Source organism: Capricornis sumatraensis, chromosome 8 (assembly GCF_032405125.1).
Source record: "Capricornis sumatraensis isolate serow.1 chromosome 8, serow.2, whole genome shotgun sequence".
Taxonomy (NCBI): Eukaryota; Metazoa; Chordata; class Mammalia; order Artiodactyla; family Bovidae; genus Capricornis; species Capricornis sumatraensis.
Window position 1 is genome coordinate 48,967,160 of NC_091076.1, and position 12,032 is coordinate 48,979,191.

At 44.1% G+C, this 12,032-nt stretch overlaps 1 protein-coding gene across 1 annotated transcript in view; it reads left to right on the forward strand.

Moving 5' to 3' along the window:
• Window positions 1-2,939, forward strand: part of DEUP1 (deuterosome assembly protein 1) — a 127,478-nt gene extending 124,539 nt beyond the window's left edge. Inside the window, exon 14 of the mRNA XM_068977397.1 lies at window positions 2,763-2,939. Coding sequence (XP_068833498.1) covers window positions 2,763-2,939 — 177 coding nt within the window. The remainder of the gene's footprint in view (window positions 1-2,762) is intronic.
• The last annotated feature ends 9,093 nt before the right edge of the window (window positions 2,940-12,032 follow it).

Genomic DNA, 12,032 nt, shown 5'->3' on the forward strand with positions numbered 1-12,032 from the left:
CAGGCCTAGCTTCTCCAAGATTCTGACTGGTCATAATTTCTGGGAAAACTTACAGGAGAAGGGTCAGTGGGACAACCTGGAGCCCTTGATGCCATCTCCAGGACTTAACTGACACTCATAGTCTCCTCACCCTCTCTAGATCCCCTTCCCCCTCAACCTACACTCCTGCTGGTCCAGATGGCTGGCCTTGTGGGGTAAGCCCCTGGTTCCTGTGCCCTTAGCAGGATGTGGTTTGGCACCTGTACTTAAAACTAGGCATGAGAGCACCGAAAGAGCCCCTCCATGGATTACCTGAGTCCCAGACGTATTCTTCACTGCCCCCGTGTAGTGACGGTCTCAGCCCTGATGATGCTCGGGGTCAGGTGCCTCTGCCGGTATCGCACCTCTTTTCTGTGCCTCCAACCTGTCAGCATGAAGAGTCCTGTGACTAGATGCTGCCAAAGCTTTAAGTTTGAGAGACTCCACGGTCTCACTTGGTGAGAGGCTTTCCTTCTCTGACACCGAAGATCTGTAGACCAACAGAACCTAAAGACAGAGAGAGAAGGTACAAATTCTCCAAGAGGGTGAACAGAGCATGAAGCCGTTCCTACATCCTCCCTTCTGTTCCCAGATCACTGTTACAAACGCAGTAGCCTGTGACAGCCATTGGTTTAAAGTCCACACCATGTCCTGAAGAATGGCTGCCATGCTCATAGGATATGGTTGACAAGCTAATGCCTCAGCTATGCCTTCAGGAAGCCTATCAGGTTAGCACCCTCTGAAGACAAATATGCCATATGTGGTGGAACCAATGGACACCTGATCATGCCCTCACTGCCATACTTCTCTGCTGTAAAGTAGGTTTGTTTATTATTAGTCAGGATCTCAGGTCAATCAATCAGTTACTCTGTGAGCCCTTAGGCAGTGGTGCTGGCCAAGGCCTGCGGGCAGGAGATGCAGACTGTAGGATACACATCAGTTCCGTTAAGGATGGCTTATTGCCCTTTCTGCCCTTTCCAAGGATTGAGGGACCACCAAGAGTCTGGATGATCTCCTTGAGGGATGGTGCTATATCAGGAGCTCAGCTTTGGTCTCTATTGCAAGCAGATCAGACATTCAACAGGAGTAGTAGCTAGAAGAACCTGGGTAAAGGGAGACAGTGTTAGTGGACCCATGCATAATTCTATTGGAATAGCCAAATCAGAGGCTAGGGCAAGTCATCCTGTCTGCGTCTTAGATGCTCTGTCTCAACCAGGGCTCATGAGCATGACAGGAACTGTCTTGCAAATAGTATACAATGTTCTGCTGCAGATGGCCTGGCTTAAGGGATTTAATACAGCTTTCCCTTTGAAACTTGCCAGAGGCTTCACAAAGAGCCTACCACCATTTTTCTCTACCACAGCTTCTAGTATGAAATCTGCTAAGTCATTTCACCCAAGTAGCAAGACAGCTTGTGCCCCACTCCCAGCTGACTGCAGAGCCCTTTCTTGCTCTGGGCCCTTCTTAAAAACAAACAAAACAGCCTTCTGTGTCACATAATAAATGATTCAGTTTATTCCTCCCCAGAATGGAAGATGCTGCCTCCAAAACTTGAAGAGACCTGCCAAGCTTTATGCTTCTTTCATACTGATAAGAAGTACAAGGTACATTAATTTGTCCTTAAAAGAGGTCCTGACATGCTCCATATCTCCAGACACCTACAAACAGAGTGTCAAGCCCTGAATTGCTTCTGGGGTTTCCCTCTTAACTCTCTGAAGTACCTCTGTCTTTCCAAGCCTTCAGCATGCTGACCGATTCTTGCTCATCATGTCTTAGCATGATGCTTGTGTTACTGTATCTGCAGTCTTTGGAAAGTGCAGCTGATCCAGGCTCCTCCAGAGTATGTTATGACAGCACCATTAGCATAAAACATCGTGCTGGGGTGAGAACGTGGATGTTGTCTGTCCCAGAAGAATGCCAGCTACTTCTGACCTTCCTCCTAACTGAGTATTAAAAAGAATGTATTTGCCAGATCAACAGCAGTGTCCCACGCCCCACAGACTGTCATATTCTCTTTGAGTGAAGAAGTGGTGCCTGGCCCGGCAGCTGCGCTGGGGCTGCCCCATGAGCTGGCTGCATGCCACCGTCCTCCGCCCCAGTCTGTACGCCCCTGCCAGAGACCAGGCTTGCAGACTGTGTTCCGATCGTGGATTCTTCTTAGGCTTTATAAAAATCCCATTCTTCTAATAAAACAAAAGTTGAAGAAGAGTCTGGGGGTGCTGCAGAACTAAAAAACAAAAGTAAAAATTTCCCCAACTTATTTTTTTAATTAACCTAAAACATTAATTTTGAACAAAGCACTGTAAAATTATCTGTCATTGCTCTTTATTCCTCAGTCACACATTTTGTGTGTGTGTGTGTAAATAAGCACTAGACAGATCACAGGTAACTAAGCACTTCCACACCACATGAAGGGTGCAACCCGGCACTCATCACTGAGGTGATCTCAGCTGCAACTGGACAGACAATATTGACCCTCCTACCAAACATCATGCTTTTATCCCGCCTCATCTGGCTAACTGCATGCAGCCATTAGCCCCCTTTTTAAGCCAGTTTTTAAATTTGTTCCTTGAGGACTTCATTAGCAGTGACTACATTACACTGGTGTAGAGAGTTCAGCTTAAGATATATTTTTCATTAAGAGCTGCAGCGTTTGGCAGCTTGTCAGGGGTGACGCATGCCAAGAAACACGAAGCTTGTAAAAGCCCTTGTGTTACTCATCTAACTTTCTCTTCTCTCTTTAGTCTCCCCCAGATATGTCCTTCCCGGCTTCTCTGGCCACACAGCATTTCCTTCTGGAGGAGGAGAAGCGAGCAAAAGAACTTGAAAAACTTCTCAATACACATATTGATGAACTGCAAAGACACACAGAATTTACTCTTAATAAATACACCAAGCTAAAACACAGTAGACACATATGAGCTTTTAAACGTTTTTATTTGCTTCCCCCACCCCAGGAAAACAAAGCTCTGGCAAAATATTTACGAAGCTGATTAATGAAACTGAGAAATTTTGTTCTGTTTTCTTGAGTAAATCATTTCTGTAAGGCAGCTAGAAAATAGTAAGTATTTTGTTTGATAAAGCTCTTTGTATTTCTGTATTAACATAATAAATTGTTTAGCTACAAAGTTACTGTAAAATAAACATGACTACTCCAAAAGAGACTTGTTCCCTCCAGTCTAAGGAATTGTTTGGAATTAAATATGCAGCTTTTTCCCACTTTAATGTGTACAGGAACCCATTTCCTCTGTAACAACACATGATGAGGGAAAGGGCTGCACGATATTCTAAGAATAAACACATGAAGTGCAGCTCCATTGTACTAGGTTTGAAAATTCAAGGATTTTTTTAAATGAAAAATATTAAGTATTTTAAACTATGTAAATATCCTAAAATTTCTTTTAGAAAAAACCATAGAGCTTACTGTTTCTGCACTCATCTTTGTAATGTCTTTCTGTTTTAACACAAAAAAGATGTGGAACATACTGTCTGCATGCTTAAAACATGTGCCAAAGATTAATGCTTCATGTACTAATTACTTCATGGACATAAAATAGAAAGCATCACTGTTACTTTCTCCTTTGTAGTACCTCTGTTTTAAATAGAATAAAGAAATGAGACATTCTTTGGACTTAAAATGCAAATGCCAAGTCTGTTTAGAAGAGTAATAGCATGGCAGTGAACAATAAAACTCAAGTTACAAATAAACAAGAGTGATAATCCATTTTTCTTTCTTTAAAAATGACATTTATATAAAGATTATGAAAAACCCCTGTGTCATTATTCCAGGTAAGCCCTACAGCTTTTATAGTGTTATTTTTCTCTTTGAAGAAACTGAATCTCCACATGCAGAGAGATAAGTCACGATGTCCTTTAGATGAGTGTCATTGCCATGGGAAATGAAGAGCCCTGTTCACTTCAGTGACACAGCCACGTGGATTTGTAGAGCTCTTGATATTTGCAAAAAGGCTTCACAGAGAATTATTTATTTCTACCCAGGACAAGCCTGGGAAGTCAGCAAGGCTAGTATCCTTGTTCCTAGGACTCAAGCTGTTAAGTACTTACTAGAATCATGGTGAGTAAGAGAGAAATGCCAGCCTCTGACTACCCGCTCTGGTTTTTACCACTTTCCAGCATTGCTTCTTGTGAGCACGCAGGTGGTGAGTAGCACTGTGTCCACAGAAACCATGTTTCGTGACAGAACATCGGTGGGTACTAAGTTTCACATGAGAAAAACAACCCAAGTTATCATTCCTTAAACTATTTAGTGATTTCTATCCTGGACACAAAGGATATTTTTCAGTGTTATCTTTAGAAGATGGGAAACATTATCTTTAGAAGATGCAAGAAAATTTGTGTTTAGGAAAAGAACAGTCCATGGACAAATTCCAAAACCTTTATATCCCTAATGCAAATACAAACAATGCAAAAATTTAAAACATGCTACATCTGAATGCACTTCATTCTCTTCAGGGTTAACATGTGATTGGAAACTGCATGTGGAAACAAAGATCTAGATGACGATTATCTTAAAATCCAACCGAGTCAAGGGGCTTCCAGTGGGGCTCAGTGGTAAAAAATCTGCCTGCAGGGCAGGAGTCTCACGATTTGATCCCTGGGTTGGAAAGATCCCCTGGAGAAGGAAATGGCAACCTGCTCCAGCATTCTTGCCTGGGAAGCCCCATGGACAGAGGAGCCCACAGTCTAGGGGGTCACAAGAGAGTTGGACACGGTTGAGTGTGCACGCGCACACACACAGACACACACAGACACACAGACACACACACTCACACACACCAGAGTCAAGAGAGCGTGAACGTGGACTTTGTCCAGGACTGACAGTACACTTGCCTCTCCGGATCATTTTGTCAAGTCCACAAGCAAACTTCTTTCTTTGCCTTTGTTTTTTGTTTGTTTTTTATTGGAGTGCAGTTGCTTTGCAAAGCAAGCTTCTTTTAAATCACTATTTCAGCTTTCCTCTTCATACTCAGTTTCTTAAAACAGTGGTTTCAACATTCAAAAGAAATTATAGGCTGAGGCCCAACACATATATGGTTGAGATAAAAAGCAAGCAGCTCTGGTTGAACATTGAAAGGAGAGGAGTGAGGCCTGCCTGCTGCTCCTCTCCTCCTCCTCCCTCTCCCCCTCCCCTTCCCCTCCCCCCTCGCCAGATCCAGGGGGCCACAATTGCCCCAGGTGTTGCTGTGGGAGGGAGTGAACAAAAAGCAGAGGTCCTGTTATTACATCAGCAAAGAGTGGTTATAACCTCCTTTGTACAACACTGACAGAATTCTGTAAAGCAATTATCCTTCAATTAAAAAAAAAATTAAAAACTAAAAAAAAGGAAAAGGCTAAACCAATATAAAAAAAAAAAGTCTATTTAGCCCATGATTGAGCTACAACATGATGGAGGGAGGAGGAGGAGGGCCACAGGCCGTCTGAGGAAGACTCATCAGGCCGTCTAATGCTGGGAATCACCTCCAAAGAGGAGGTGGAACTTGAGTTAACTTTGGCCTGGTAATGATCCAAATATATATTTTTACATCTTAAGTGATTGTGCATACGTGTTCAGGCACATCAGACTCTTTGTGACCCCAGGGACTGTAGCCCGTCAGGCTCCTCTGTCCATGGGATTCTCCAGGCAAGGATACTGGAGTGGGTTGCCATTTCCTTCTCCAGGGGATCTTTCTGACCCAGGAACCAAACCCATGTCTCCTGCATTGCAGGTGGATTCTTTACCACTGAGCCACCTGGGAAGCCCTTACTTTTAATTATCCAAGAGCAAACTGGTTTGAGAATTGAGCAAATTTGAGGGAGTGAGGGCTGCTGGGAAAACAAATAACACCCATGTTTCCGTTACCATGATAGCCAACTCTGGATCATGTCTGCAACGCTGCTCTGGCTCAGTGGAGGACACAGTCCTGAGACACTGCCGTCCGCTGTGGGAGACCGTCTCTCGGCACCTCGCTCCCCAAACAGAGGCCTGCCCTGCGGTGGGTTTGTCAGGATCCCTGCACTGTCTCAGCCATGGTTAACTTGACTCCGTGCTGTGGGGTTATCCTCTCCCCATCCCATTTGCTCAGGGAATATACAATTTCTCCTTACACGTGCGCCTCCAGTCTCTCCAACTGGCCTGAAAGCCCATGGAAAAGAGGAGTATTAGGGCTTCTCTCAGAGAAGGCAGTGGCACCCCACTCCAGTACTCTTGCCTGGAAAATCCCACGGCTGGAGGAGCCTGGTAGGCTGCAGTCCGTGGGGTCGCTAATGACTGAGCGACTTCACTTTCACTTTTCACTTTCATGCATTGGAGAAGGAAATGGCAACCCACTCCAGTGTTCTTGCCTGGAGAATCCAAGGGATGGCGGAGCCTGGTGGGCTGCCATCTATGGGGTCGCACAGAGTTGGACACGACTGAAGCGACTTAGCAGCAGCAGCAGCAGCAGCAGCAGCAGGGCTTCTCTGCCTCCTCTGTGCACCCAGCACAGGTCTTGGTCATGGCAGGTATTTGAGAAGTAGTGATTAATGGGTGCAATGAATCCAGACATGGGAACACAAAGGCAAAAAGCAGAGGAAGTTTGAGGCAGTTTAGATACAAGACAAACTCCTAGCCATGTCAGACTGTCAGCTACGGAAAAGAGCACAACACTGTGAATTTGTCCGAATGCTGGTGGGTATGGGAGATTTGACTCATATCCACCCTCACACAGGACCAGCTGAGCGTCTACATACTCCTTTTACATGTCTTAACTAATGTCTAATAGGAGTCCAGTGAAGAACAAAAGGAACCGTTAGAATCCCAGGAATGCAGTAGTTAATGTGAGAGGGATTTGGGCCCAGTGAGCACCTGAAACTGTCTCACTCTCTAACCTGTAGCCTGGAGCATCACACAGAGCTGAACCCTAAAGGATAAACCATTCCAAACTGATGAAAGGCTCTTCCACAGAGAGGATGCACTGTGGCCTAAGGATGGTAATGGATGGACGATGGGCTGAGGGAAAAGCCTGAGGAAATGTGAACTTCAGGGACTCCCAAGGCAGGCGTGAGGCAGAAGCACTGGCCTGAGTCACAGAAACCCAGTGAGCAGTGTTGAGAGGCTCCCCACCACACATCACCATCCTCCAACACGAGTCAAGAGGGGTCGCAGTGGCTCATACAGCTCAGCAACAACAACAAACCACAAACAGCCCCCTCAAAAACAAGCAAAAGACCTAAATAGAATTTCTCCAAAGAAGACATACAAGTGACCAACAGGCACGTGAAAAGATGCTCAACATCACAGATTATTAGAGAAATGCAAATCAAAACCACGATGAGGTACCACCTCACACCTGTCAGAATGGCCATCATTTAAAAATCTACAAATAATAAATACTGGAGAAGCTGTGGAGAAACAGAAAACCTCCTACACTGTTAGTGAGAGGGTGAATTGGTGCAGCCACTATACAGAAAAGTATGGAGGTTCCTTAAAAAACTAAAAATAGAGTTATCATATGATTCAGCAGTCTTACTCCTGGGCGTATATACAGAAAAGACAAGACAAAAACTCTTAATTCAGAAAGATGTACGCACCCCAGTGTTCATAGCAGCACTGTAATAGCAAAGACATGGAAGCTAACTAAATGTTCATCAAAAATGAATGAACAAAAAGATGTGTTTTATACACACACACACACACACACACACACACACACACAATGGAATACTATTCAGGCATAAAAAAAGAAAGAATGCCATTTGCAGTGACATGGTTGAACCTAGAGACTATCATACCAAGTGAAGTAAGTCAGAGAAAGACAAATACCATATCATTTTTATGTGGAACCTAAAAATATGGTACGAATGAACTTATTTACAAAACAAAAAAGACTCACAGACATGGAAAACAAACACATGCTTACCAAAGGGGAAGGCAGTGGAGGGATATATTAGTCTGGGATTAACAGATACCCACTACTATAAATAAACAGGAACCGACTGTATATCATAGGGAGCCAAGTTCAATATCTTGTAATAACCTAGAGAAGAATCTGAAACTGAGGTAACACTGTAAATCAGCTATGTGTGTGCGTGTCTGCTCAGTCACTCAGTTGGGTCTGACTCTCTGTGACCCGAGGGGCTGCAGCCCACCAAAATCAAATGTACTTCACTAAAAACAGAATTTGACACCTCGTAAAAAGAGAGGGGTCATAGTCACAGTCTTGTGACGAGGAGAAACATGAGTCAGGGCCAATCAGGCAATTACTGTTATGGTGAGCAACAATCTCATTGCAGAGCAGAACTACCTGGTAACCTGGAAGAGCAGGCCTCAGACAGCAACGGTTTCAGCAGGACCGAGTATAGAACAAAGAACATGCTTCAAACCACCTAGCCGGCCCCACAAGCAGACTAGGAATTCTTAGGTCTTAGTGAAGAGGAACTAAAAAGCCTCTTGATAAAAGTAAAAGAGGAGAGTGAAAAAGTTAGCTTAAAGCTCAACATTCAGAAAATGAAGATCATGGCATCCGGTCCCATTGCTTCATGGGAAATAGATGGGGAAACAGTGGAAACTGTGTCAGACTTTATCTTTTTGGGCTCCAAAATCACTGCAGATGGTGATTGCAGCCATGAAATTAAAAGACACTTACTCCTTGGAAGAAAAGTTATGACCAACCTAGATAGAATATTCAAAAGCAGAGACATTACTTTGCCAACTAAGGTCCATTTAGTCAAGGCTATGATTTTTCCAGGGTTTTTGGATGTGATAGTTGGACTGTGAAGAAAGCTGAGCGCCGAAGAATTGATGCTTTTGAACTGTGGTGTTGGAGAAGACTCTTGAGAGTCCCTTGGACTGCAAGGAGATCCAACCAGTCCACTCTAAAGAAGATCAGTCCTGGGTGTTCTTTGGAAGGAATGATGTTGAAGCTGAAACTCCAGTACTTTGGCCACCTCATGCGAAGAGTGAGTCATTGGAAGAGACTCTGATGCTGGGAGGGATAGAGGGCAGGAGGAAAAGGGGCCGACAGAGGATGAGATGGCTGGATAGCATCACCGACTCAATGGACGTGAGTTTCAGTGAACTCCTGGAGATGGTGATGGACAGGGAGGCCTGGCATGCTGCGATTCATGGGGTCGCAAAGAGTTGAACACGACTGAGCAACTGAACTGAACTGAAGAGAACTGAAAGGGTCCCAGGACATTTGGCCAGGTTAGATCTGCTGGACACAGGGGATTCGCCATGCCACAACCTCATGACCTTGACGAACCTTCCATTTCCTTTCCTGTAGAACAGGCATCATACTACCACCTGTGTCAGAGAACTGTTATGAGAATTCTTAAAGAAGGCTGGTAGCACTGAGTCTGGAAGAATGAGTATTAGTCAGTTAGTCGTGTACAACTCTCTGCGACCCCATGGACTGTAGCCCTCCAGGCTCCTCTGTCCATGGGATTCTCCAGGCTACAAGGGTGAGTACTCAGTAAATGCTCAGTTCAGTTCAGTTCAGTCGCTCAGTCGTGTCCGACTCTTTGTGACCCCATGAATCGCAGCACACCAGGCCTCCCTGTCCATCACCAACTCCCGGAGTTCACTCAGATTCACGTCCATCGAGTCGGTGATGCCATCCAGCCATCTCATCCTCTGTCGTCCCCTTCTCCTTCTGCCCCCAATCCCTCCCAGCATCAGAGTCTTTTCAATGAGTCACTCTTCGCATGAGGTGGCCAAAGTACTGGAGTTTCAGCTTTAGCATCATTCCCTCCAAAGAAATCCCAGGGCTGATCTCCTTCAGAATGGATTGGTTGGACCTCCTTGCAGTCCAAGGGACTCTCAAGAGTTTCCTCCAATGCCACAGTTTAAAAGCATCAATTCTTTGGCACTCAGCCTTCTTCACAGTCCAACTCTCACATCCATAAATGACCACTGCAAAAACCATAGCCTTGACTAGACGGACCTTAGTTGGCAAAGTAATGTCTCTGCTTTTGAATATGCTATCTAGGTTGGTCATAACTTTTCTTGCAGGGAGTAAGCGTCTTTTAATTTCATGGCTGCAATCACCATCTGCAGTGATTTTGGAGCCCCAAAAAATAAAGTCTGACACTGTTTCCACTGTTTCCCCATCTATTTCCCATGAAGTGATGGGACCTGATGCCATGATCTTCATTTTCTGAATGTTGAGCTTTAAACCAACTTTTTCACCCTCCTCTTTCACTTTCATCAAGAGGCTTTTTCGTTCCTCTTCACATCCTGCCAAATGATGTGGTGTCATCCTTTGGCAGGTGTGGTGTCATCAGCATATCTGAGCTTATTGATATTTCTCCCAGCAATCTTGATTCCAGCTTGTGTTTCTTCCATTCCAGCGTTTCTCATGATGTACTCTGCATAGAAGTTAAATAAGCAGGCTGACAATATACAGCCTTGACATACTCCTTTTCCTATTTGAAACCAGTCTGTTGTTTCATGTCCAGTTCTAACTGTTGCTTCCTGACATGCATACAGATATCTCAAGAGGCAGGTCAGGAGGTCTGGTATTCCCATCTCTTTCAGAATTTTCCACAGTTTCTTGTGATCCACACAGTCAAAGGCTTTGGTATAGTCAATAAAGCAGAAATAGATGTTTTTCTGGAACTCTCTTGCTTTTTCCATGATCCAGCAGACGTTGGCAATTTGATCTCTGGTTCCTCTGCCTTTTCTAAAACCAGCTTGAACATCAGGAAGTTCATGGTTCATGTATTGCTGAAGCCTGGTTTGGAGAATTTTGAGCATTACTTTACTAGCATGTGAGATGAGTGCAACTGTGTGATAGTTTGAGCATTTTTTAGCATTGCGTTTCTTTGGGATTGGAATGAAAACTGACCTTTTCCAGTCCTGTGGCCACTGCTGAGTTTTCCAAATGTGCTGGCATATTGAGTGCAGCACTTTCACAGCATCATCTTTCAGGATTTGAAATAGCTCAGCTGGAATTCCATCACCTCCACTAGCTTTGTTCGTAGTGATGCTTTCTAAGGCCCACTTGACTTCGCATTCCAGAATGTCTGGCTCTAGATGAGTGATCACACTATCGTGATTATCTTGGTTGTGAAGATCTTTTTTGTACAGTTCTTCTGTGTATTCTTGCCACCTCTTCTTAATCTCTTCTGCTTCTGTTAGGTCCATACCATTTCTGTCCTTTATCGAGCCCATCTTTGCATGAAATGTTCCCTTAGTATCTCTAATTTTCTTGAAGAGATCTCTAGTCTTTCCCATTCTGTTCTTTTCCTCTATTTCTTTGCATTGATTGCTGAGGAAGGCTTTCTTATCTCTTTTTACTACTCTTTGGAACTCTGCATTCAGATGCTTATATCTTTCCTTTTCTCCTTTGTTTTTTGCCTCTCTTCTTTTCACAGTTATTTGTAAGGCCTCCCCAGACAGCCGTTTTGCTTTTTTGCATTTCTTTTCCATGGGGATGGTCTTGATCCCTGTCTCCGGTACAATGTCATGAACCTCTGTCCATAGTTCATCAGGGACTCTGTCTATCAGATCTAGGCCCTTAAATCTATTTCTCACTTCCACTGTATAATCATAAGGGATTTGATTTAGGTCATACCTGAATGGTCTAGCAGTTTTCCCTACTTTCTTCAATTTAAGTCTGAATTTGGCAATAAGGAGTTCATGATCTGAGCCACAGTCAGTTCCTGGTCTTGTTTTTGTTGACTGTATAGAGCTTCTCCATCTTTGGCTGCAAAGAATATAATCAATCTGATTTCGGTGTTGACTATCTGGTGATGTCCATGTGTAGAGTCTTCTCTTGTGTTGTTGGAAGAGGGTGTTTGCTATGACCCGTGCATTTTCTTGGCAAAGCTCTATTAGTCTTTGCCCTGCTTCATTCCACATTCCAAGGCCAAATTTGCCTGGTACTCCAGGTGTTTCTTGACTTCCTACTTTTGCATTCCAGCCCCTTATAGTTAAAAGGACATCTTTTTTGGGTGTTAGTTCTAAAAGGTCTTGTAGGTCTTCATAGTACCATTCAACTTCAGCTTCTTCAGCGTTACTGGTTGGGGCACAG